General features: G+C 46.3%; 2 protein-coding genes across 2 annotated transcripts in view; one reads left to right on the top strand and one right to left on the bottom strand.

Moving 5' to 3' along the window:
- Nucleotides 1-27,282, bottom strand: part of LOC146185057 (acetylcholinesterase-1-like) — a 156,045-nt gene that overhangs the window by 109,142 nt on the left and 19,621 nt on the right. The window lies entirely within an intron of this gene.
- On the top strand, nt 11,353-25,339 carry LOC146185058 (acetylcholinesterase-like). The gene is made up of 3 exons (XM_084606043.1): nt 11,353-11,439; nt 12,209-13,732; nt 23,223-25,339. The coding sequence occupies exons 2-3, from the start codon at nt 12,219-12,221 to the stop codon at nt 23,410-23,412; spliced, it is 1,704 nt and encodes a 567-aa protein (XP_084462169.1). The 5' UTR covers nt 11,353-11,439; nt 12,209-12,218; the 3' UTR covers nt 23,413-25,339.

The following is a 27,282-nucleotide window of genomic DNA, read 5'->3' as shown; positions in this document are numbered from 1 at the left end:
TACGAACCCCTGCCGGTCAACGAAGTGATCAAAGAATGATGTTCATTAAACAATTTCTGGCACAGGAGCCGCAATGGTCACGACGCGGCGACATGCATGAAGCAAGGCCGTACTCCGGCAGTAATTTAACCTTGCTTTCCGATTCATACTCGCTCTCAAATTAAAGCAGCCACATCCAATCACGAGATCTCTGTTCGGTGATACTAGCATGTAGCCCGCTGTGAAACCCGTATCATCAAGAAAACAGCCTGCGAGCAAGCTGTCTCCGTGAATGCCATACGCCTGTGCGTATGGCCAAATCGTTGAAGTAGAGCGGAATGTCATCTGAATACGTATCCAAGTATCGCGCGCTGAGCGCCGCAATAACAAGAAGCCCCGTTGATGGCAGTTCGGTAAAAAGCAAACAAATCAAACAATCAATCAAACAAACAAACAAACAAACAAACAAACAAACAAACAAACAAACAAACAAACAAACAAACAAACAAACAAACAAACAAACAAACAAACAAACAAACAAACAAACAAACAAACAAACAAACAAACAAACAAACAAACAAACAAACAAACAAACAAACAAACAAACAAACAAACAAACATACAAACAAACAAACAAACAAACAAATCGGAACTTCCCATCACGGTGCAAATTGGGCTTAAAGGCGGCGGTAGAAAGCAATTTATTTATTCGTTGTCAGGAGTACGCAGTGGAAATGTTAGCGAGCGGTGCATGTTTGGTTTATTGGCTTATCTTATTCACGCTTAGCGATTCTTTCGCCTAGCTTCCTGATGAAACTCTTTTTGTTCCTCGAATTATTTATTTTCTTTTTTTGTAGCCACACGTAAACACCCGTTCTCACGGCCAAGAGGGCGAAAATTATGTTCCAAAAGTCCATAAATCTGGTACGCTTTTATATTGCGGATCTTGCGACCGAGCTCAGGGGTGCTCAGATGCGAGGATACATTTCTATTACGCAACAGCTTACACCACCGTTCTCGTGTGATTATGCGGCCGCTTTCGTACGTGGACTCTTGAGTGCGGCGTCCTCCATGACTTGGCACCAGAAAGGCAATATCAGCGTGCGCGAGTGGAGAGCTTGAGAAAGATCCACGAGCTAGCCCTAAGACCGTTAATACAGGAAGGCCGCTGACGTCACGCCTCGCTGGTATAATAAAAAAAGCGCGCGTCCTCGGAAGGGACCGCGACGCCACAAGTACCTGTCACAATAGCCATGGCGCTATGAGTTTGTGCCTTTCCGCTCGAGCTTGCCAAGAAAAATTTTTTTCCCGCAATTTTGCGTCGATGTTACAAAGGCACGTTGCCTTTTAAAACAAGCACTCCGCTCCATCCTTTATTTGTGAAACAGCGAGTGGAATAATTTTGTTGGCACTGAACTTTAGAAGGTGAGGTACGTTAAGAGATAACCATCGTGCAGCGTACCATTCGATCTACTCATTAAGATGTGTTAAAACAGGCGAGCCCTGATAAACTTGCGCTTTTTCAAGAGCGAAGTATTCACATCTTTATTTATTTTACGAGGCCACAAATAAAGCCTTATTAGACTGCCTAAAAAGCTATTGTTGCTGGTCAAGCGATAGTCTCGCGATGCTCAAACGTGAAAGCGTTGTAGGTTGCTTACTACCCCGCTGCAGCATCAAAAATATATCCATTACAGCTAATCCTGCATCACTATTGCCAAACAGCCCAAATCCAGCCGGATTGAAATAGGTTATCGGGTAGAACCTTCTGCTCTGCACCATGGCATGACATTGGGTAAGGCAGAAATTACTTTGAGACTCTGTGTCCTGTCAATACACTAAAGCTATGTGTAATTGGTTTGGCATCATGAAACACCGCGTACACAATGAATCACTGGCAGTCATCCTCACAACTACTCAGCAGAAAAAAGTCAGGAGCAGCGGGAGCGCAGCTGAAGTTTTTGTCTTTATACGACAACAATGTCAACGCCGGATGTGTGAACTGAATATCAAAGTAGACAGGCTCTGCCGGACACCCTTTCTGATCATAATTTCTTTAACTGTTCGCGTGCACATTCCCTCTCTTATACACTTTTTTCCCCACTGCACATGTACTTTCTGCGAACCTTGGTAACGCAATGCCTGCATAATTGCCGATGTTCCCACCTAACCAAATAGGCTTCCGTAGTCTCTGAAACACACATGCAGGGATTCCCTGCATAATGCGGATTTTTCAGTGACCAAGTTTAACTGTTAAGGTGGTAAATCACTGAGTATCACCCATATGAAAGTCAGTCTTTTTAACTGTCTGGGTGAAGGCATATGCGAATATTTCTTATTTTATCCGCAATTCTACACTTATTATCTATTAGGCACTGTACTGCAAGATAATCTCTTTATAACAGTTGAGATTATGATGTAACTGTTTTATGAATTAATATCATGTGTCTGTTTTATACGCTGGACCTTAAGTATTTTGTTGGCTCCATCATTCCATATTCAGGGCGTGTTCTTTACGATGACTGTAAGATCTCTTTCTTGCCTTAACTTCTCTTTCCTACGGCTCGTCCCAGTTTGTTATACAGGCTCAGTGGTTTTAACTAGAGCCTTACACTTCTTACCGCCCGAAGGCTGTGTCTACTTACACATTCTTCTTTCAGGGCGCTCTCTTCGGCAGTTTTCTCTACTTTATTTTTTTTTTGTCCTTCCCATGCTCTTATCCCTTCGAAGTTCAGCTACAACATCGTCCTTCCAACAAACCGTTCATACGGTAACCAAACCGACGGAGCCTCCACATGAGCAGCTTTGCTCCTATGCCTGCCACCTCAATAGCGTTTCTTAAGTGCTCCTACTTTCAGTATCTTATAAAGATAAGGCACTATTTGGAGCGTTTATATTTAGCCGTTTACCAGATTGGAGACGTCAAAGACACAAAGATCTCCTCAAGTCACTCTTGATCAGTTCCTTAGCCTCTGTGTGATATGAAAAGTGAAGAAATAAAACAGAAGAGAAATGTTACGTAATGAAGCGTGTCCCCGCCAGCAGGTCCTTGAAATACTGTGGCGGCGGCTTCATTGGCAAAAACTGCTACATCTTAAGCAGGCTCCACAGTGTAGGCCTATGTATGGAATCGCGATATGGCGATATGAGGGCCCAGCCTTTTCTCCTGTTTGCTTGTTCCTGTTCCACTCTCCTCCAAGCATTGTAGATGCTGCGCTCCAAGAATACTCCAGTATCCTTGAGAGTTTGCAGCGTTCGACAGAGAGTGTATAGGCTATATGATTGCCAACCAGTCGGGGAAGAGAGAGAGAGAGAGAAAAAAAAAAGAAAGAGCTATAGTGGTCGTACTTGAACCAGTTTTTTATGTACTTGGGACCTGTAACTTTGCCGACAACATTCTGGACAAAAATGAAGATCCGAAGAACAACGCTGCCTGGTTTTTCTCTCAATAGCCGCCCTTCGTTGTGGAACACAGAGAAGCGGACAGGGAACGCAACATGTTATTCTGTTGGATGAAACTTTGCGGTGAGTGGCAGCAGCATTGAGCAACATTTCACTTTTCCGCAACGCTAAACTTAGTCGCAAGTACGACGAAAAAAGAAAAGAAAAAAGAAACGCTCTCGTATTCCTTCAGACATCTGTTTACGGTAAAGTATTTAAGCTAGCTCCAGATATGAAATTAATATCAAACTTCGACTTTATTTCCAACTTCCGAAGTGTTCTAGAAGTTCACTGCAACCTGGAGACAAGATCAAAATAACTATATGTCGAGGCCCAGTATAATAATCGTTTTTTTGTCGGATCCTCCCACACCAACGTATTCGCTAAAAGCGCTGCAGCTACTTCCAAACGGGTTCTCGCTCTGCTGCACGGTGCATATTTGCTCGCCACTGTTGACAGTATCTGAAGCGTGACAGTGAATCCCCGCCTGCATGTAAGATGCAACGTTTTCATTATACAACTGTCTTGCGTACTGTCAGCCTCAATGTTGCGCTGAATGGCCGACCTCTTTTCTAAGACACACTGCGGCATGCCAGATGAAGTGTAGTCAGGCAAACCGGCCGGTACCACGCATGTGTCTTTTTCTGACAGCTAACCCCTCGCCAAGGACAGCTCTTAACACTTGGAACGCAGGATGTTCCTCCGCCATTATTTGTTGTTGTCGTGTCCACAGATAATTGTTTGCCATTAAAAAATGTGTCACACAATAGCAAATCATCCTCGTCCTTCGACTGGTGACTTGGTGCTTCAGGCGAGAACCTGTAGGCTGGCCGTCTCTACCACGCCATTCTCTCTTTTCCCCTTGTTGGGCAAATGTAATGCATCTATTTCACCAGGAGCACTTCGCCCCTCGAGTACCAAGGCCGAGCACAAGGGAGTAAAATGTGATCTTTGGTTGGCTCGGCTGACATTCATATGTTTTAGTGACGTATACTATCTCTTACCCACCGCGGTCTTGATATTGCTGCCCAAAACTTAGCCAAAATCTCGCTACAAGCGGAACGCAACGAAAAGGGCTAGAGTCTTGCAGAAGACCCGCAGCTTGTCCGCAGCTCTTGCATGAGAGTGTTCCAACGTTAAGTGTTGACACAACTCCCAGCTCACTAAACCTGTGCGCGTCAGCGTCAGATTGGAACGTCTGGGCCGTAAAATCGGGAGGCGCACGGGACACCGACGCGGCAGCTGCCGTAGGCGTTGCCGTCTACGCCTGAAAAACGACAAGGTGAGAACCTTGGCCTTTGTGAACTCGGCTAAGTGATGTTTACGGTTAGGGCGCCGTGACTGACAGCTTCGAGGAAACGTTAACGGCCACAATGTTTTTCACGACGCATCTGCGCAGCCCGAATATGGTACCCAACATTTCATTCGCGGCATTCTTATTTTGGCCCGAACTGTTCTGTGCAGCAACTCGCTCTAAACATTTCTGCTGTTGTTTTTCTCCTGTTTCACCACCTGTCATCGTACCTTGAGCTGGCAAGCGCATCTTTGTGATAGTATATTTTGAGGATCGATCAGCAGGTTGTCATTTTCAAGAGGGCTTAAAGCGCTGGTGCTCGCACACAAAACAAACCATGAAATCATGTTAAACCTACAATATTCCTTTAAACTTTCTGTGTAGACACACGATTGAGCTACGAACCTGAAAGCTCTTGGTCCTTAAAGGTGGGAACTCTTCGAGCAGGGATGCCGCTTACAAGGGATACATACCAGAACATTAAGGAAATAAACAACGGGCGTAGTGGTATTTAGTATTTATTCTACTTGCCGCATGGCAAACCGGTCTCATGTACCACCAACTGGGTGTACGCTCACTAGGGTCTAAAATTAAAGTTATTATTAAAGTGTAGTTTGATTTGAATTGTTTATCGTACAGGAAAGAAACCTTCAAAAATGGTCTACTTTGTCTAATGCGGTTATAGAACTGGCAATGAAACAACCGCACTATCTTTCGCGCTTTAACTGCTTCCCACCAAGCACGTCTATTTCACTCCTTATTAGAACATTAAAAAGAAACAAACTTCTTTCGTGCTTTAACTGCTTCCTACCAAGCACATCTATTGAACTCCTTATTAGAGCATTAAAAAGAAACAAACTTGTTGAACAGAAAACAGAGATTCAACTGTTATTTCTTCTGCGGCGGGAGCATTATTTCCTGTTTAGAGAATTTTGAAACTTTAAGTAGAAATCGTTTGACGGCCGTCTTTGGTCAACTGCACGTGTCTACTGACGACGGAGGCAAGGAGGTTGATTATAAAACTGTAATCATTATTAAACTCCACTAATGAACCAGATACGACTTAGCTTCATCATCGCGGATAATTACCTCACTGTTAATTTCCTAAATTGCACACAGCTAACATCTACTTAGTATCATTAGCACAGGCAACCTCACGAGTACTTCAATATCTGCACAGAGAATCATGTTTCAAGAACCAAAAACAAAGACAGGGGAGCGGAGATGGAGGAGCCGCTACCAAACGGGACTTAGCTCATAAATATGGACAACCATGTTGAAAATTAGCCTTACATTCGCTAAGCTATCCGGGCAATTCGGAGCACGCGCTACAACAAAAGCACCGAAGGCCGACGCATGACTGCACAGAATTCGAAAGCGAATCGAAACGAGTGCCTCTCCCAGAGGCGACGACCGTACGTGGCCGGTAAAAAAGCAGCCACTTTACCATGCTTATACGCGTACAACACCGTCGGCGTGCGTGCTCTCTTTGAACACGAAAGGACAACTTATCCTGTTCTTCCTGCTAGCTTTATTCGAGGCCTTGCTCTAATTTCGCATAATTCACACTAATTACGGCTCGACGTTGTGTTGAGCAGGTGAGCGCTGTATACTAAGATCGGACGAACGTTTCTCAGAATCACAGAGCGCTCTTCTGAATTCTCTGTCGGACCGCAGCGAAGAAAGAATGACGCAGGCGGGTGGTGCGAGGTTTGCTTGTATTTACGTAAGCCAATCTGTTGGGGCTCGCAGCTTCTCATTAAGGTCAAGCTCAGCGGTCGAACTAACGGCCCAGTCCCGGGGCGGAGGCGTTATTGTGAGGCGCCCGTACTGACAAGCCGTCTCGGTGAACTAAAAGCTGGCGAGCGCTAACAGCTCCGGAGCACGCAACCGCGTCGCCGAGCCCACGACGCTGGCAGCGCCCGCGTAACGTCGCGGCATTACGATTCGAAAGAGAGCGCGCGGTTACACGGGTGTACAGCTATTAGCGAGCACGGCGCGAACGAAGCCGGATCTCATTGTGAGCGGCGTCGCCGAACTCTCCTGTGCTCGCCGGAGGAAAAGGTCGGCCGAGGTCGAAGAACGCGTAGTCGCTGTCTTGTGCTGAGGGCCCGCGTGCGTCTGTGAACGACGCCGCGAAACTGGGCTCCCCGGGACGGCTCGCGGGGCCTTAGAGAGATGCTCGTTATTATTTTCCGCCTTCTATTAGAGAGACCACGCTTTGTGACCGGGTTTGCGTTGTAAGCATTGGTTACTGATTGTCGAGTCGACTCAAAATACGCGGTGGAATATATTGCATCACCAACCAATCAATGTCTGTAAATGTATATAGACGTCACCTGAAATTGATGTGGGCTTCGCTAAGTTATACCTTCACGCGTTCTTCATTCTGAATGGTCTTTTATTTATTTTTTTTGGTCTAAGCACGCTTCTTCTTTATTTGTTCTTTTTTTGCGTTGCCCTCAATACAGAGATTGACATGAGCTACTTAGCTGCAGTTGCTGCGTATTTCGTCTATTTATTTTTCTGTTTATTTTGCTTCCTTTAAGCGCTTTTGTTTCGCAGGTTTTCGACGTGGGCGGGTGCAGCCTTTGTTCAGTTCTTTTTTGTTTTGTGACCACTTCTTCCTTGCCTGCTGGTGGAAAGGCAACAGTAGATCCTTAGTAGAAAATAGAAAAAAAAAAAGGCATGCTTCAGCTTTAGAAACCAAAAATCAAATGAGCTATTACGTAAGAACTGGGACAGAAATACTGTGTGCTATATTTATTGTGCCCCATATTGGTAGCAACCCCCCCGAATGACTCATTCCCCTCTCCCCCTTCTTCGCCTTCCCCTCGGCTGCCACACAGTGTTCGACTGCTGGCCTTGCTTCTTAACTAGGAGCCCAAAGGACATGTGGCACTATATATGAAGTCAGTAATGATAAAATTTCTGGTATTTCTCTTTTTGTGAAATACTACCTTTCGTTCATTGAAGCCAGCACCGATTGAGCGTCTATTTTCGATTTGACGGTAAAGATGAATGTTATTAAATTTTCCGGCATCGCTCTTCCTTGTTCTGATGATTGAGCGTAAAGTGGTCAATTGCTTCAAGGTCCATTGTCCTACCTTGCCTTCAGATTGCAAAAGTACGCGAAACTTCAAGGTCCTTTATGAAGAAATGGCTCCAAAGAGAACGCCTGAAAACCTTGGTTCGACCCGGCAACCAGTAACATCAATACGAAGGGGAACGCCAATAAGGACATCGGCCACGGACTTCTCGTGGCACCCATCTTAACGACACCAGTCATTTCTGGTCCCTAAGAATCGCGTATTGATGTTTGGTGGGGACCCGTGAAAGCTTGAAGAGTCGTGGCGATTAGTCGTTCTCGCAGCTTGGGTTTCTACCGCGGATGTTGTGACGGTTGAACAACAGCTATTTTGATTTTTTTTTTAGTGAAACACTCGGATACTCGGCACGCCTTCTAAGTGGCGATTATCGAAATTTATTCGCAGGAGTAGAGAACGACTCAAACGATTTGAAGTTTGGAAGGTCGGGAATAGTCTGATGCTTGCTAAGGCCCCGATAATCTGGCAGTAGATTCAGGTGGAGACAAGCCGCCACTCGGCCACGTCCGGTAGACCTCTCAGTGTCATGATGAAGGAACAATAACCCAGCCGGGGTGGCGAATTGACACTCCACTACTCTGACCAAGGATGCGGGATAGTATCCTGGCCTCGGCGGCCGCATTTCGGTGGCGGCGAAGGGCTAGGCGTTCGTGCGCTGTTTGATGTCAGTGCGCGTTAAAGAACTCCAGGTGGTGGAAATTTCCGGAGCCCTTCACTACGGAATCACTCATAGCCTGAGTCGCTTTGGAACGTTAAACCTCATTAGCCAAACCAAACCAAACCAAACCAAACCAAACCAAACCAAACCAAACCGAATCGAAGGAGGGAACAAGATGAAAATAATACGCAATATGGCAGAACATGCAAGTTTTATATAACTTTGACTAGTTTCGAGTGCTTAGCGTTTATAATAGCCTTGGGCAGGGCGCTACCTTTCCTTTTCAGTGCGAACATTCTTTATATAAAACGTGACGGGCCCAGTAACGAAGCATCCGGCTCCTTATCTTTTTGAAATCAACTTCCTTCCCTGTTCTTGAGCGTGCAGGTATTCGAAATCTTTTTGCTTGTTATTCGTTGCGGCATTTACTTGTCCGGACAGTATCGCGGCTGCTCCGGGTTGGAAATTTGTGATCAGCGCAAGTAATTGCAACAGTATGTGACAAACGTTTATGCCGAAGTCATTGCTGACTGCAGTAAAGAGGGCAGAAAACAAGGCACATGGTTCTGCGTTTTTTACAACTGGAATGCCTGTAGGCAGACCTTCTGCCGACTCTTAGCGAGAACATAGTCTTGAGAATTCCTAAGTTTATTCCTAAAGCGCAGACTAATAATTGAGAAATATCATAGGTAAGAGGCTGGTGCTAGTAGCACTATTAAGAAACTGAATTATATGAGCCAGGCGAGCATGCAGTGGGGGAGGTGAAATCTTTGCAAAACCGCAGACATTAAAGCTCACAGTAAGGGCTGAAAATCATGAAATGTTCTCGTCGCATATGCTTGATATTACTAAGAAATGATTTCAATTTTTTTGGTCAGAATTTAGTTTTTCGGCTTTGCTGTCTTAATTTTTAGTTGTGCTAGTTTTGCATAACATGATCTAACATAACATAAGCCATATTTAGGCTCCTAGTATTTCTAAATGATTTAACAAGTAAATTACAATAAATCGCGGCCATGGCAAGCGACAAATTAACAACGTACGACATTATAACAACACCTAAGTGCCAGCTCGCATGTTGTCGCTTACAGTTTCATAAGCCAGACCTATAAAGTCCTTGATTTGCAAGCCTGACTGTAATGCCACAGGTTTCCCAGCTTTCCCAAATTACGGGCGAATTTTAAGCAACATAGACTTCACGGAGAAAATGCATAACCAAGGTTTTTAACCCCCCCCCCCCCCCTCCCCCCATCACCCTGCCGACCATTGCACTTTCCAAATCCTTGTCAGTAGCTTATTTCTGTCTGTCGTAATCCTACAGCGCTTACTCCAAAGTACCAGTCGCTTTTTATTCCCCATAAAAAGAATCATAAAAGCAAGAGTTTAATTTTGCCCATGCCACGGCACGAATACGTAAGTCTCCCCACGTAAATCATCTAAGAGGTAGCTTCACGGAAGGCTCCGTTTAGCGCACTTTGTCATAATCGCTCATTCAATTTTCAGCGCCCTATTCGCTGGACATTAACGCTTCTTTAAGCGCAGTGCGGCGTACCCCGCACGTATGCAGGAATTGCGCATTCTATACAGCTGACGACGACACTTTGACGCGTGCCCACGCAACAGCACAGAGCATGAAGCCTTTATGAGGTGCTCTCTGGAAGAAAAGGCTGCGAGCCTCAATGAAGTGTGTTGACCCCTCGTTAACGGACAATGGCACGTGCCTCCCTGATTGCGTATGGCCGCGCAACTCACACGTGTAGGTCTCAGCTTCAGCGCATCGGTCCAAATTGACTTCGCTGCGAGGACAGCGCCCACCAACACACACAAATACCGACACATAAAATGAAAAGGACATGTCAAGCAGAGAGTGTTCGCAAAGGTGCATTACGTTATACGCGAGCCCCGCAGGGAGAAACAAAGTCGATTGTGAGCCGGCGTGTTCTGGCCTCCGCGCTCAGTAAACGCGCGCTCGATTCCGTCAGCGAGCAAAATTCGATTACGCGCCGGTCACGACGAAAAGGAGGAGGCACGAGAGAGCGTACAAGAGGTAGTTCAACATGTCCGAGCGGCTACCACGTTTAATAGCCCGGGGCGACGGATGGTGATCAGAGAATTTTGCTGCATGCAGGTTCCGTGCTAAGGCCCGTCGTGGTGACCCATTGCTAACTCGTCGTCTTGACGTAAGCCGCCATCCACCTCCATGTGCGTCTCCTCTCACCCGCAGGTAGCCCTCGCTCGACCGCTGTGCTCAGCAGCGCGCGCTCTCGCCGCTCGCCTGGCGCGTAATCGCCGCAAAAGAGAGACCGCGCGGAGAGAGCGTCGGCGCCCTTCCAGGGTGCTCCGCTTCGACCTCCTCTCCAGTGTCGGCTTCATCCCTGCGCGCGGCGGCCGTGTACCCCTTTCGGCTGTATTCAAGGCCCGGCCGAAGAAGAAGAGGGGGGCGCGACTCGCACGTCAAAAGGTGGCCCTCGTATGGACGTGGAATCACTACGCTCTGCAGCTTCCGCGGAGAGGGCGTGTGAAGGATGCTGATCTTGACCGCAGGCCCAGGATAGCCACTCGACAAGGTGGGTACGCCGCGCTCCCGAGTCACGTGCGAGCCGCTATACATTGTCCCGCCTGCGCCGGTGTTCGCTCAGTCGTGTCCGACGCCTCCGGCGGAGCTCACCTGTCCTTCTTCACTTTCGTCGCTCTCTAGGCGTGTCCGGGGCCCATTGGCCAGAGTCTCGATCCTGTTCGTGCCTTAGCCGAAGTCTGAGCTCGGGGAGCCTTCCTTGGGAGATAGAGTCAGACTTTCTCTGTACCGACAGTCTCCCGTGGGCGCACGCTGCCAGCATCCCTGGGTTAGCTTTTCTGCGGCCGACAAAGATTTTTGTTTTTTCCCGTCAGCTGTCTTTCAGCTTTGTTAGACAGGAGACTTGCTACCTTCTGGCTATTGCACACTGCGATATTCTACCACGGTAAGTTTAGGAACTGAAGCCTTCTCCCGTGCCACATTTCATTCTCATGGTGAAATAATCAGCTGCAATGAGCTGCGGTCAAATGGCAAACGTAAGAATATATGTAAGCGGCGTAATGAACAAGGCTGGAGACACAAAATATTCGCTTTTTAAGAAAGGACGATGATTCAGGAGACCGGAACTTTATGGCGATGGCGCTCGCTTAGGATTCATTGTTTTAACAAGAAAAGATTTCCTGAAAGGAGGCTTTTGTGGTGGTGATTAAATATGCATAAATGTGAGGCTAAGTTCAAGAAGAATTAAGGAGGAGATTGGTCACGCACTTTCTTTCTGGACACCAACTTCTGCAGTCATTCTTTACTCGGCATGTGAGCAAATGATCTGTAAACGCTGTGCGGATGGGACGCCGCAGTGCGTAATGCTACCAATGATTTCCACTACACTTTTAAGAACGAACTAAATGTCCGCCCAGTTTTTTTCACTTTTAATATTTAGAAACAATTAAAACGTCATTATTCAGTGCACTGCATGAGATGTTGGCTTCCACAAACCAAATCTTTTAAAGAAAAAAAAAAGCGCAGGTAGCCCCATTCATGTCTGTACCTTGTTTCATAAAACAGAAGTGCTGCGAACTTCATGCTTGCATGTAGGACCGACCTGGCCCCTTTTTGGTTATGCTTTACGTAATATATATGATGAGATAAGTTTTTAAAAAGAAGTTGAAAGAAAGAGTTGACAATGTAATCACTGCCTTTTTTCTTTCGTGCAGTCGCATCGCGATGTTCGCCCCGGTTGTTCTGGCCGTTGTGGCGCTCAGCGTTCTCCGTGTGCATGGCCGGAGCCTACCCTCCGAGAACGACATCTTTTCCGACGCGCCGGTGGTGTGCTTTAGGACAGGCTGTGCTCGCGGCATACGACGCACGGTGAACGACCGTCATGTGGACGAATTCTACGGCATCCCTTACGCCATGGCTCCCGTGGGGGACCTGCGCTTTAAAAAACCAGTGCCTCACTACGACTGGGGCACGGGAATATACAACGCCACAATCAAACCTCCATCATGCCCACAGACGTACTTCTACGCCGACGAGCACTGGAACAACTATGACCTCAGCGTCAATGAAGACTGTCTCTTCTTGAACGTCTGGGCTCCGGAGACCTGTAGAGAGGATATCAAGTGCTCACGGCGGCCCGTCGTCGTGTTCATCCATGGGGGCGCCTTTACACACGGAGGCTCTGAGAGGGCATCAGCAGATATGTCCCACCTTGCATCGGTTGGCGACGTGGTAGCCGTGTCGTTCAACTACCGCCTGAACGCCTTCGGATTCATGTATGGTCGCAACAAGGACTTGCCAGCCAACCTGGGACTGTTAGATCAGCGGCTGGCGATGAATTGGATCCGCGACAACGTGGAGGACTTCGGTGGTGATCCGGACATGATCACCCTCATGGGCCATGACGCCGGTGCCCAAAGCGTGGGGTACCACATGCTGTCGCCGAAAAGCCGAGGCCTCTTTAAGCGCGCCATACTGCTGGGAGGCAACCCGTACACTACTTCGCCGCTGAACAAGCCCGATGTGGCGTACAACCGGGCGTTGACCGTGACTCGCAAGCTGGGCTGCCTGGACAACGAACAAGACTGGAGGCGAAACCCAGGTGGCGTGTTGCAGTGTCTCAAGTCCAAGGACGCCCACGAAATCGCCAACAGCGCCCAGTATGAGTTCAGCCGGGGTCGCATGTCTTTGTTCCCTGTGTTCGGCGACGAGTTCCTGCCGAAGAGCCCGCAGGACATGATGGAAGACTCTGCGAGCTTTAAGGGCATGGACGTGCTCATGGGCCTCACCGAGGAAGAAGCCGCGGCCCTTGTCTACTATGGCGGCTACTTCGACGGGGCTCCCCCGGATGACATCACCATGGGAGATGTGCGCTATGTGGTGGGCCTCTTCTATGGCATGATGTACAAGCGAAACGCTGCACCCATCACGAACTACTATCTCAATGAGACGGAGGACAGCCCGAGCGAAATGCTCAAGGCCGGTGGCCGCGCGATCGGGGACGGCGTCACTCTCTGCCCCGGAAACCAATTCGGCGAGGACCTGGCGCGGCGTGGCGCGAACGTCTACTACTTCATGTTGACGCAAGAATCATCTTTCGGCTCGCAGCTGTTCGGGCCAACGTACGGCGAGGAAACACTCTACATGCTCGGCTCCATGAGCGACATGAGCAAGAGCGAAGAGGAGAAACTGCTCTCCGAGAAGATCATGAAGATGCTTGGGAGGTTCACACGCACGGGGTGAGTGTGGGCCTCGATGCCTATCGGCCGGTTTTTTTCCTTTCTGCTTTCGAGTATCTCGGCAGCATCTAGAATGGGGGAAGGACAAGAAAGAAGGTGTCTCAAGGAGATGATCGCGATCCACTTTGTAAATACGCCCCCGGGATATCTCCTCCCTGAATACGTGAACGGGGCGCTAAGTTCGCGACACCGGGGCAGACTCATTTAGTGCCTTGGGCGCGTTTTTTCAAGTGACTCCCGTTTCCGCCCCCCAACGAGTCTGAAAGCATCCGAAACGGTCTCGGAACATGCGTACCATCTGACCTTTCTCTTTAAGCGAGGCAGCAGACGTCGGCGCAAAAGCTTTAATGCCGGATGAGAGATCAGAGCGTTTTTAATTTCCGAGCGTGGTCGTATCACTCAGGATATCGACGAAGTCTCAGAACTGCGCACTTGTACGGAAATGAACCAGTTGGCAAGAGCGTAAGTAGGCCAGAATTTGAAATGGTGAACCTTAAAGCTGCGGCTACCAATCTCGAAGCCGTCCCTGAACTTTGCTAGGTGCTGTGGTCTCGCAGACGGAAGCGCCCTCAGACGCGACGAGCGGAAAGAAGGGGCGAGAAACAGGGGCAGAACGAATCCCGCGTTCCGCGTTCCGACTACTTCTCTGCCCGAGCGTGACTCCGTGTAGACAGCAAGGACATCGCTTCAACGCCAGATAGCCTACTTCTTGCGGTAGTCCGCGCAAAACACGGGAACAGGTCCTTCTGCATCACGCGGTTCCTTTCGTTGGCACTTAGCTCATCTACGGAAGACCCAAACATGCACAATAGCTCCCTCGCCACACACGGAGCGGAAGAAGCCGCTTTTTTCTTGAAGTGAAAAATATCTAAGTAGCGAATGGGCAAATAAGCGTGGGATTGTTTTGTGATACTTCAAAGTATTGTGGCTCCCTTAAATACTAGGTTATACTAAAGAGATGCCTACGAAAGCCGTAGGTCTTGGTTACGTAGAGGGGCGTTGTCTAAAACTGAACTGACAGCATAGAAAGTAGAAACTAAAATATGAAGTACTCTTCTGCCCCCCTGAGCATTATCCAGAAAGGGCGTCGTACGTAGTTTGATTATGCATTCAGCATTTATTTCAGGCACGTGAAGATGCAGGAATAAATTGTATGAAAAGGGTTATCAAGGCATCTTGCAATTTTCATTCTAGTTCGGGTATCCGGAAGAATTACCAACTTCTTTTTGTCGCCATACACACATGTGCCCGCGGTGGTCACCCAATACTAACATTTGGGCTTAAAACAAGCGTTCCTGCTTACTGGCTATGTTTATGAACAGTTATTTAATTTATATAGATAATCCTACGGCAGCGTCCTGATAGTTCGACACGACCGCTTCAGAGAGGAAGTAAACCTGAGAGGCTTTTACCGCTAGATAGGTTTACTAACGTCACACCTAACTATGTTGCGACTATGAATTGTGCTCGTAAAATGACATTCAAAAATGCATTTTGTGAGTTCTCAGTTGAAAATTTCGTAGCGCCTAAATAACCATGCCTCTTTTAACCATCGCATGCGCAAGTCACAAATAAATCGCATCTTAGCAGCCACTAGTGTCTTATATGTTCCGTCCGACACGTGCCAGTAAAAATTATACTGAACTGATAAAGTTTAATACCTTCTAGTGAAGCTAAGTACCAAAATGGTGCGAAATTTTCTGTTGATCAATGGCGGAGCTACTAAACGAGGCTTCTAGCTGGTGCGAGAAACTAACAAAACTTAAGGCGTATGAAGGCCGTCCCTAACAACTTAGATGGAAGGCCAGCTGCATTGCAGTTTGGAAAGGCTATGACCAAACGTTCGTGACTTGGCACGTGACCAAACGTTCGTCGCGTTAACCATTACATTGCCTTCAGTCACGTTATGCAATTAACTAGCTGTCCTTTCTAATTATATCTAACGCTCTCTGAGCGCTGCAACAGGCGCCCCCGGCAATGCATGGCTCCTAGAGTGCTGAGGTCGAATGCTGATGCCTCATGGACATTTGGACTAGAAAGAAAACTCGTAAAACAAATATTAAGAAATCGGCTTTGCGAATGCTTCTCAAACATTAAGGCAGTACGAATTGCTGTATAGCAATGCTGTCTTCCTTCGAGCGCGATGGGCACCTGCTTGCGAAGAGGCCTCACCCGGAAGCGAAACGTGCGGCAACGGCGCCAAAGGTCACTTGGACGCAGTTTCATTGTTTTCCTCTCGCGATGAGAGCAGTGATCGCGTTACTCGCGCCGCCTCCTTTTCTGCGCCGTCGTGAACGGCGAGCAGGCTAATCAACAGGGACGCGCAAAACAATCGATCTGCACAGAATGCGCTTGCGTAACACAGCCAGTCTGCAAAGTATAAAACAAGGCATCGCTGCGCTTTCACTCTGCACATAATAAACGTAAGTATTAAAGAAAACAAGCGCAGTTGAAACACTGGGCAAGGGTCCAAGTCTGAACTGCTTCTTTGTGCGAACGCTTCAAGGAGACCCTCTATGTGTTCCGCGTAACTATAAGCAATTGCCTTGACCCGTGGTCTTGAGAAAATTAAATTATGGAGGGTCACTATTCTGGCACATAACTGCAAGGAATATTTTGCTTTGAAAGCACTCCAGAAAATGTTGGCGGTCGGTTATTTGTACGTAAACGGGGACCATTGTATGCATCGGAAGCATTAGGTATCTTTTTGAAATATCAGCCCTCCAAATAAACCAGGCAGTGCCTTTCGGTGTGTTCACCATAGAGCGCATTAACGTCAGACGAGTTCCTGCTCGCTTGAAACTCCTTTTGGCGCATAAACACGAGCGCCAAGGTTCAGCTTCCCGTCGACTACGCTCTCTCCTACACTACCGCCCCAGTGGCTTCGCATCTGACGATACAGCTGCATGCGTAATCACTCCTTGCCGCCGACCGCGCGACGCGGTTCGTAACGAACGATTTTGCTTGTGCTGTGGGCTTTAATATGCAAGGCCGCTGGGATGGGAGGCTAGTGCTCGCGGAGGCTTTCAGCGACCCTAGTATCGTGCCACTGGCTGCATGCAGCGACGACCGTGTTTTTGTTTTGGCGCGCGTACAATCACCTTGATTGTATGACCGCGTGCTATCTTAGCCACGCACTCCCGTGGTTATTATTTTATTATGCATAGTGGCATCACACGCGAGGTTTTTATGTGAAAACGACAGCTTTGGGGCCGAGCTTATCTTGATGACCTGCTTTTGGATGGAGGGATTCAAGGCTGATTAGCGTAATGCCGACCACTTTTAGCAGTGCTGAAGAGAGCGCTTCAGTGACTACACGCGATGGTACCAAACGTGAGCTTAGAAGCGGTTCATGGTGCACCTAAAAAAGGTATACGGTACAAATTCAAAACCGCTGACTGCGAATAAATATAGGTCATGGGCATTAGCCGTTAATATAGGTGCAGGTGTGTAGTTAAGGAATTTGAGTCCCGCTAAGCTGAAGTGCTGCAAGTCACAAGATAACAGCCATGAGTGGTGAAATGTATCATCTTGTAGTTCTCGGAGAGAAGAAGTAAGGGGAGGGAACGGGGGAGAAGGGAGATTAGAACCTTCCATCGCATGTAACAATATGACTGGGCCACAGCTTATTAACGGCGGCGGCTGCAACGAACATAGAATCGCAAATCTAGTCGGCATTGAAGCGGGGAAAATACTGCCGTCACGACCACCGCCAGCGCTTGGGGATCAAAATGCCTATGAACCCGGCTGCACATCCTGCTCGATTGATTATACGCCGGTCAACAAGCATAATACCATACAGCAGCCACGAAAGATCCACCACGCTCAAATTACTACTTACATGCCGGCACGACGTCACTAGGTTGCGTACATAAATTACACGTAACAGTTCTCACGGTAAATGTGCGGTCGTTTTTCTTGAGCTGTCCTTTCGTCTAAGACTAAAACGGATTAGGATATGTTCTATTAACGGAGCTCGATCTTGGAAGCTTTTAACGCCAAGTTAGCTTTGTGGATTGGCCATATAGACGTAACCCTTTCAATAAATATTTTCCGCGCATACCAGAATTGCTTAATGGGTTACTGTGCGTGAATATCAAATGTATGAATAAAGGAAAACAACGATCATAAGGTCAACCACTCGTTTCAGAAATGGGAGTGCGGTGCAAAAAGCTCTTTTTTTTTTTTTTTTTTTACAGTGTCAGGTTGCTGACTGAGATCGAAAACCTTCGATAGTATTTCATGCATGTAGTTTGTATTCTTATTGCAATAAGAAAACTGCGTTTACGCTCAAGCGTCTGAACAATATTGCCATGCCTGCATATAGATGAAAAAAAAAAAATCATTTAAAAATTGATAAAAATGGCTTGCTTCGTAACGAAACCTAAATTGCGGTAGGTTTTCAAGACATCGGGTGCCCGCAGCTAGCCGCAGCTACGTCGTGAAGAGGCGTAGCTACGGTCTCCTCATAAATAGCCTGCCATGACATTTGAATTCACGTTACCCCTATGCCACGGGCAGGGGCTGCCAACTCGGGTCGCTCCATTCATAAGGGAGGGTGATATCAGAATCAGCCTGCCAGAACCGTTTGTATTCTCGTTACCCCTACGACACACAGGCAGGTCTATAAGGCTTGGTTGAAGCGTGACTTTATATGTGGGCTGGTAGCTTACGCTCTCGCGTCATGCCCTTAAGGCATGAACTTAAGTGTCCTCAATAATATAGCACCTTACACTGATAGGGCCTTATAGCGGAATAATGTAGCAGACAAAGGAAGCTTCTGCAGTTACTTTCGAAATTCAACTAGGGTTAACCAGAGTTAAACCACAAACAAATAAGACGGCAAATGTACTAATTGAAGCTTTAACTAGCGATGTTTCCTTGGAGCATACCTATCATCCAGATCCGGATCGTCTTTCGGAAAGTACGAGGATGGATCGCTGCTGTCCAAATTGCAAGGGTCTCATCGAAGCATCCGCGGATAACGGGAGTTGTGGCTTTGAAACAATCTGTAAAGGGGTACTCTCGTGCCATAGCAAGTGTTACCTCGAATAGACGTGAACCGATATACCGATAGTCTAGCGTGCATGATGTCAAAGCACTCAGGCGACGTTCCGATTTCACGTGATCGAAGGAAACGGAGGCTGGGAGACTAAATTATAACTCATGGTAAAAAAAGGCATATAAATATATAGAAAAGAAAGAGTAGTCATTAAATGTGCACTTATTATCACATAACTAAAAGCCATTCGTCAATCCTAGTTGATTCGTTTTTGAGGGATTTAGCCAGGCAGCAAAAAAAAAAAAAAAAAGAAAGCCGAGCCGAGCTGTCTGGTTTTAACTCTGAGAACCTGGGAAGCTTACTTCAATCGTACATTCAGTACGATAAGGAGTCATAATTAAGGGGCTGGGAGACGGCAGCTTTGATTCATTGGCAGATTCAAGCTATGCGAATGTCATAGCTGCCGTGTTTGAGTCGGATGTTTCTTCGAAGGTTGCGTAATTATAATCGGTATAGTGTGTCATATGACGAATACGACACACTAGGCGCCCTCTGGAGCGTGCTGAATTGGAGACTGAGGCGTATAGCTTGCAGGCACGACACGCTAGTTGTTACAGCTTCTGCCATGCTTTCCAGATCATGGGATAGATGCTACTAGAATGCCAGGGTGAGATCAGAATGCAGCCTTACAGGACCCGTGGATTCCGAATTCGACACGCTGGTTAGAAATGCCGTACGAGCAACGTTCGCTTGGCTTGGTTAAAGCCGTTGTCAGCGGATCTCTGATATAATGTGGTAGCTTAGGATTGTATGTTAAACTGCATTTGTGAGATAAGAAAGAGCCAAATTAAAGGCTAAATTATTAAGCCAGTAAAAAAGTACCCGAAACAAGATACGCAGCGGGGTCGAAAAATGGGAGTCAACAACGCTGTCGCGATATGCTCTTGAAAGCAGAGCTTAAGGGTTTCGCAGCTTTTTCTTCATTTTTCAAAGCAATAAAAATCTTTCGCAGACAAGACTGTGAATACAGTGACAACCTTCCTCAAAACTATGGGCTGAATATAAAAAGGCACCAGCTTTCTATTTTTTTTTTAAATTTTGCCCGCAGAGAGAGACAGTTAAGAATCTTTTAAGCAATACGGTTCGTTTAGGCAATACCTGCCGTCTCTGTCGCTTCACTGTCTAGAACTGTTATTAGTTCAGACGTGTGCCCATGTAGGCTCTGCGAAAAAAAAAAAAAAAGTATTGTAGTGTATTCTTAAAAAAAAAAAAAAAAAAAAAAAAAAACGAAACAGGCAATGATCAAAGCAGCGCTATAATAGCGAAACACTGATCGCGATACTATTTAGTCATTTCATTGCTTAGCGCTATTAATCACCTAATCGGGTACTTTATTTGTCTGCGCGATCAGACTTCATCAATTACTTCGTGTTGAACCAGATGGTTTTAACGATACTCTAAAACCTATGCTTTAATTACGTTATGACTTGGTTGCGGTGTTTTGAATAGTATAAATACTTAGTGCCAGCGTCCCCTAGAGACAATGAGCTATTAGAAGAGGATCAAAGTAAAGATTACGGAAATAATTCAAGGCTACTGCGCACTGCGAAGGAGCAAGCTTTGAGTACTTCTGCAACCTTTCACCAAAACTAATGCTTGATCCACTGGTCTCCACCCTAGCCCGACTAAATGTTTGAAATATACTGTCATTTCGCGGAAATTCACTATAATGTAACTTAGTCCGCCTTACTTCAACGAAATGAATCTTCAATTCAAAGCGCATCGTTTCAAATTTGGCGCCGCTTGCTGAGTGGTTTTTGGGGTGGATGATGTCACATTCGTGCATAATGAATCGGCGTTTTCGTACATCTTTTTTTGAGCACGAACGCCGGGTTCCGTTGCCGATAAGCAACACAAGGTTTTCGCCTTACTAAAATGCTAAATGAAGCGTTGTAACGTTGTCAGGAAATGAAACGGCTCGCTAAAATCAGCGACCGGGGCACGTATCGTACTGTTCAGTTGATTACACGGTCTCAATAGCCGTGTCTTTCGAACTCTCGTTACCTCGAGCAGCGCACTCACGTTTTCATTCATCTCATGCCTGCCAGTGCATGCATACTCAACAGCTGTGGTTCACGGGCAGCTTATATCTCAGAGGACACTCGCCGCTGAAAAGCACAATGGATTCACTCAGTCGACCCACAGTTGGAACAAATCTTGCCGTGAATGCCTTTATGTAAAAAGTCAAAAGCCTGCGAAGCGCTTCCTATTGGAACGAGCTCAGAGAGAACGAAAGGTCGACCTCCGCTTGTTTCCTTCCGGATTAGTCCCCCCCCCTCTTTCCTTGAACTCCACCTCCGCTTTTCTACGCTTCTACCAGTGTTGAACAGAAGTCCTCTTCCCTTTCTCCATCCGCAACCCCTCTCCCCCGTCCAGCTCAGCCCTTACTACTTATTTCTCGTTCGATCCGAAAACGAGTTATCTGGGCAGCTAGTCCCATAAGACGAAAAGAGGTTCCCCCGTCCTACTTGATTCTGATTCGTAGTCGCGATAAAAGCGCGGTGTCATCCCAGGCTGACCATACTACGTGTCTGGCTTACGAGGAGGCGTACGGTGCTTCTGCTTACAGGATCGCTGAGAGATTACACCGTCGAAGGACCTGCTTATGACCTCCTTGTCCCATTAAACGTTTAGAGACCTAGAGAAACAGCCGCACTGCATGTCAGCACTGATTTCATTTTCGCCGATCGGAATTCACATACAGCTATAGAGAAGCTGTGGACACTAATATTGCGCAGAACGTTTTTTATTTTTCTATTGAAACATTAAATTGTGCCATAAATTTACAACGACTGTTTAGCTGCTTTATAGAGTGCAGTTGCAGTCATCTGCCAAGACCAACTTCAAGCACCCATCTTTCTTTCTCTCCTTCTCCCATGAGAAGTCCACGAAACAGCTCAACAAAAAAGTGACGGCGAAATAGAATGTGAGGAAGGGGATCAATGCAAAAAGGAATGCCAAAATGGCGAAATGTCCAGCTAGTGCGCCTATCGCAGATCTGTAGCATCACGCCTTCATACAGCTTGAGTTTGCTTTTATTTTGTTGTTATAATTTCGGTGTAAATTATAATATTCTGGCGATCCCACGTATGCACTACGCCTCCAATTGATATGGCTCGGCTGGCGATCTGCGAAGCTATGGGTTTCGTGAAAGAACCAATTTTCGAAAACATGTATAAACAAAGGGGTATTTACAAGCTTATTATATCGCCTACCATTCTTCATGACAGTTTTCTCGTTTTCCGGCGATTCCAATGCTGTTTAGGAGCCTTTTAAGCGGTGCACGATTGCAAGCCATAAACACAATGCTTTTTTTGAAAAAGCTTGCAGATGAGCATCGCCACCCGAGGGAACAGGAAGCCTAGCTGTGCCGTAGATTCCTCACTCTGGTTGCGCGATGTCGCTTTCCATGAGGTAGTGCCGTGTTCAAATCTGGGATAGGCTGCTGACGTCCATAGTTCACTTCGTCCACGGTGAACGACGATTTTCAGGCAACCACTGCAACTATATACAGGCATCCACATATTACGCACTTCCCGCACCCCGCATGATATTTAAAAAGAAATGACGCTTATGCATCGGTCATAAAAATAGATTAGTATGTTTTCCGGCACTTTGTTCCAGCGTCTCTATAATTCTGAAATTATATTTTACTTAGGCATTTGTGGCATAAAAAGTTCTTTTATGACCATATTTTTGGGGTTACGTCGAATTGAAATGTGGGAGTAATGAGAGATTTTATTTTAGTTTAAATAGTTTGTAATTAATATAAATTTTCAGGTTTTGCAGCCTGTTATAGAATGTCGTTACCTTTTAAAAAACATATTGGAATCGGGTGTTAGCGACTGCAAAAAAGTTGTTTTTAAAATCCTTTTTAGTCGTTACGTCGGACGCGAAAGCGGGACGTTTCAGGCGTTTTGAATGTATCTTTTTCGAAATGAAATTTTCAAAACCTATTAGGTGCAAGGAAAACACAATGATAGACACGTACCGCAATGTCTTTTTGTACTCAAATGATTCCAACAGCCCAAGCAGAGTAAAACCGGCTTCGGTGCTTTTAGTAAGCCACAGAACGAGCGCATATACGCGAAATTAACGCTAAACTGCCAGTCTCGAAGGAAGAGCGCCATTTTTGAAATAAACTTCGGTAGTCTCCAAATTAGCGCAGTTAAAGGGCAGTCGGCATTTTCTGTCCGGTCCCCGATCCGGCAGTATGACCACCAGAACTGTATTCCAGTGCACTATACCGGCAAGGTCAGAGGAGTGACGTTGCCGTCACGTGGTATCTGTCCTCTTGGACGATGCGCGACGCGGTGCACCCCTTGCTCAGTCTTCTGAGTTAACTAATTTGTAATGCCTAAGTGCACCGTATCGTTAGAGTGGTTCTTTCTCGTGACATTTTCTTTTCTATTCCGCGTCTCGTTTCAGGCGGCCGGACATGCCGTCGATGGTGTCGTCGTGGCCTCGATTCTCGGAGGAGAACCCCCAGTACCTGTCGCTCTCAGCGAGGAACGCCACCGTGCAGATCGGCCCGCGCCTCGACGAGTGCAACTTCTGGAAGAACTTCTGGAGGCACCGCGGTGGCAACGGCACGTCGCAGGACATTGTGCTCGGCTGAAAGCCAATTGTGTGCACAGTGGCGTGTCGCGAGACGGCGTCAGAGTACGGGACTTCATCGCTGACGCAATGTGCTCCGCGTCGTCTCATTAGGACCCGGTGCCCGCGTTCTACGTCAGGCTGTGTTCCAGTGTGCAGCCGCTTGAGTGGGCTCCAAGCGGTCGATTCGTCGAAACTACGTCCTCGCCTCTACCACTGTTATTTTGTTTTCTTTGTTTGCTTTTGCGTTGTTGGACTTTTTGTTTGTTGTCTCCCGTGTGTTTTGTTTGCAACTTTTCGTGCTGTCGGTTTGACGTTTCTCAAGAATGATGTTTCGAGCTTGCGCGAGGAAAGTGGAAATACATAAACGTGCCTTCCAGAAAACGAGAGGCCGTCTACGCCAGAGGAAGGACGAAGATACTCTTTGAATGTCTTCTATGTTTCCGGTGGAGAATGGTTTGAAGGAATAAGGTTATAACGTCTTCTATAATGAACTGAATAGCAGTTTGTGTAGTCTAAGAGAAATGACAACATGCATGATGTTGGTCAAAATTAGGATTTTGCTGTACTAAATTGCATAATTTTTACTTTTGCTCTACTGTTGAAAAAGAACAATATGGATCGACGTTTAGAATGGTACCACGGGCGCAGCTATTGTTTTTTTTTTTCCAGTGTAATGTGAAACATGCTCCAAGTAAACTACATTATCAATCTTGCACGTGATGCTGCTGGCGTAGCGTGAACAATCTAGGGGGTCGGGTATTACTGCCACAAGGCGGCGAATCTGATGGCAGCATTTTGTCTGAGCATACTGCTGAGCGGACGTGTTTCTTTGGACAGAAGTCGCGAAATGTACGTGTTCAAATATGAAACCAGGCTGCATAGTCAGTTTGGAAAATGCTCATTAGGAATGACGAGATGAATAAATACGAGATGAGAAAGCCCTTGTTTACCGAGATGATACCTCACTGAACTCATGGCTGCATGAGTTCGGAGAATTTTGTCATTGTTTTCCTCAACGCGACAAGGCTAACGTACCCAAAGAAATGCGCTCGTTTTCTTGATGGAAGGTTTGCGTCAATGAAGATGCGTTGCTTCACATACGAATACATTTTAGGACTAAATGTGGCATACATTCTGAGCGGCGGAATATTTTAGCAACCTAGGAATTCCTGTGACTACTCCATAGCTGATTGTCAAGAACCTTAAAATCTTCGGAAAGAAAACTGTATTTGATAAAACACACTTTCCTTAGAATTTAGGATTCCGTGCAGAACAGGCCTCAGAAAATATTCTCTATATATGCAGGGTTAACAAACGCTGTGTGCATCAGGGGATGCTGTATCACTCATGCACACAGTTTCTTTGATATCTGAAATCTCCAGTAATCATGGAATTTTTATTGCTAAAGGGAAAATTTCTTCTTCTTTTTAAAATGCATTCGGGTGTGATCAGTATTTGGTACACTGGAAATTTTAGTAGGACTTAAAGATGCAAACAAGGAAATGGCACTGACGGCTCGTGTTAGGATTGTCCAAAACTCGGCTCTGCATTTGGAGGTTTCTTTTCGCATTACATGAAATGATGCTAACAAATACATATGATTAAACTTACAGTTACAACAAGAACGAGAATAACAACAGCATCAAACTCATTTATTTTACGTAGCTTTGCAGAGCATTTCAGATGTTTAGCATGCAGCACATGTGAAGGTTTTTTTTTTTTTTTTTTTTTTTTTACCAGTTTTCAGGTGAATATGGCACATCTTAACACTAGAGAATTGCTTAACCTCCGCCGACAGACATTGCATTGTACACTCCACTCCCGTTGTGCTTGTATACTTCCCGAACTTCGTAGTCTGGACTCTCCTGAGTGTGATACAGAGAGTCCCAACAACGGGTTTGCGTCATGTACATTTTACTAGCGAGGTAATAAAGACGCTTTGTTTCGTTAACCATTTCCACTTTCGTGCGTTCGATTTGTCTGCACAAAATATTTTGCTCCGCTGACAGAATCAAAGATATGCACCGTATCGTGTTTATAAATAAAACAGGTCTGTTGAGCTGCCAAGCCACATCCACATTAATTCTGGTATGAACGAAAGGTGGATGACAGAATTTAACTTTAGTCCCCTTTAGGTTCCACATCGACCAGAATGCCTAAGTTGATTAAATTACGACACACGTGAAAATATTAAACACAATTCCAAAAATCTGTTAACACTGGCCACAGTCTTCATGTAAAAAATAAATAGGCGTAAATAATGTTCGTCGACCACGTGTTAACGGAAGTGCATTCTCTATACTAAAGCGTTTTATGCAAAAATTTATGTTGTGAAGCAGAGTGCAGTTAATTAGGTCATTCCGAGAAGAAAGTCCAACATTTCAATAGGTTGCAACTGCAAGCACAAAGTAAAAGAAAGAGAAAACAATTTTAAGTCGCCATTTTCGCTGGGTCTTCCGTTTTTCCGGGGCCGACGAAAACCAATGTGAGACGGATGATGAGCCCATTATTTCTGTGAAATTGTCGGCACAACCGCAAGTCAACCTCCGAGAACATAAACAGTGAGCCCTGAGGGAGAAATGGGCGACAGGCAGTGATCGTGTCCTCGTCGTTTGCGCGGGGCCGAAGTGTTATATATCTATGCAGAGATGCTATCGAAAGTAAACGGAAGACAATAGTAGCAAAAAAAAAAAAGTGATTTCACATCTCCCATTTTCGGAATCTTGAGGTAGCACAAGTAAACTAATTGCTATATTCTGAATGACGCAGTATACCTATAAACCTCGACCACTAGACTTAACCCCCCCCCCTCCCCTCCCCAAATAATAATAAATAAATAAAAGCGTCATGTTCTTACTTTTGACAGCTCCGATCAATACGCATGTACAGATCTCTGACTGCACTGCCGTCATCTTATTCTGGCTATCCTTTGCCTGCGCACATGCCGCGATGACTACTAATGAATTCTACCGCCTTATATATAATGACGACCACAAAGTCACAACGTCGCATCAGCGGTTGGATGTATATACAAGTCCAAACTGTGGATGACACTTGCTGATCGACGAGCTTCAGCGACTTCCACGCAGTGAGTGCCCAAGTTTCTTCTCAGTTCACCAGCAGTCGTCATTATACATTGTTGTAGTATATAGATGTAATGGTGGAGCAGTAGGGAGAGCATTGCTCCGAGCCTAGTAAGAGGGTTCTGAAACCAAAGCTCGTGCTGTCGTATAGTATACACGACCATGTCGGCAAGAACTGTTTTTGCGCCTAAGGCTAGCGGCTAGATACCACAAACCGGACGGGGAACCTTAAGAACGTATTGCGCACGACAGATCAAGAGCCCTAAGGTAAAGGAGGTCGTTGAAATTTGTATGCAGTTGGGTATTTCTTTGGGCGCAGCAAAAAAAGAAAAGAAGTACGTTCTTTCAAATCAAGCGACGGAGAGCGTAATGGTTGAGAAATTAAACGAGGCCAAGGTTGACATTGAGGAACAGCGCGAGTAAGCCAGAAGGAAAGAACGAGAACTCCGTAAGCGCAGGGAAAGGAAGGCAGTGGAGAGCGAAGTTGCAGAGCGGCAGAAACGCCGCGAGGAGACAGAGAGGAAGCAGTACAGGAATCACAGAAAACAAGAGGAAAATGAAAAAGGTTAGAACAGCGGTATAGAACGCCTGCGCCTAGGCAAACGTGTACAACGGTCGAGGCCAACGGGCGAAGAACCCGTGGCCAACTGCTGCCGTTCATCACCGAATTAGTTATATTGAGTTTAATGAAGCAAGAGCCACCAAGGCTACGATACGCTATACACAAGGTTAGCATGTTAGAAATATGGGCGGAATTGTCCGATATCTACCGTTTGCTAAAATGTTTCCTTTTCTGAGAAGCTTAA

This window comes from Amblyomma maculatum, chromosome 6, assembly GCF_055883805.1.
Source record: "Amblyomma maculatum isolate TAMU_Amacu chromosome 6, ASM5588380v1, whole genome shotgun sequence".
Classification (NCBI taxonomy): domain Eukaryota; kingdom Metazoa; phylum Arthropoda; class Arachnida; order Ixodida; family Ixodidae; genus Amblyomma; species Amblyomma maculatum.
Note: the sequence above shows the minus strand (reverse complement) of the source record. Positions and strands in the feature narration are given on the sequence as shown.

Bases quoted from the DNA above. Each gene is read 5' to 3' on its own strand.
- LOC146185058 (XM_084606043.1), top strand. From the start codon at position 12,219: ATGTTCGCCCCGGTTGTTCTGGCCGTTGTGGCGCTCAGCGTTCTCCGT. The intron at 13,733-23,222 runs GTGAGTGTGGGC...GTCTCGTTTCAG, and splicing joins GGGAGGTTCACACGCACGGG to GCGGCCGGACATGCCGTCGA.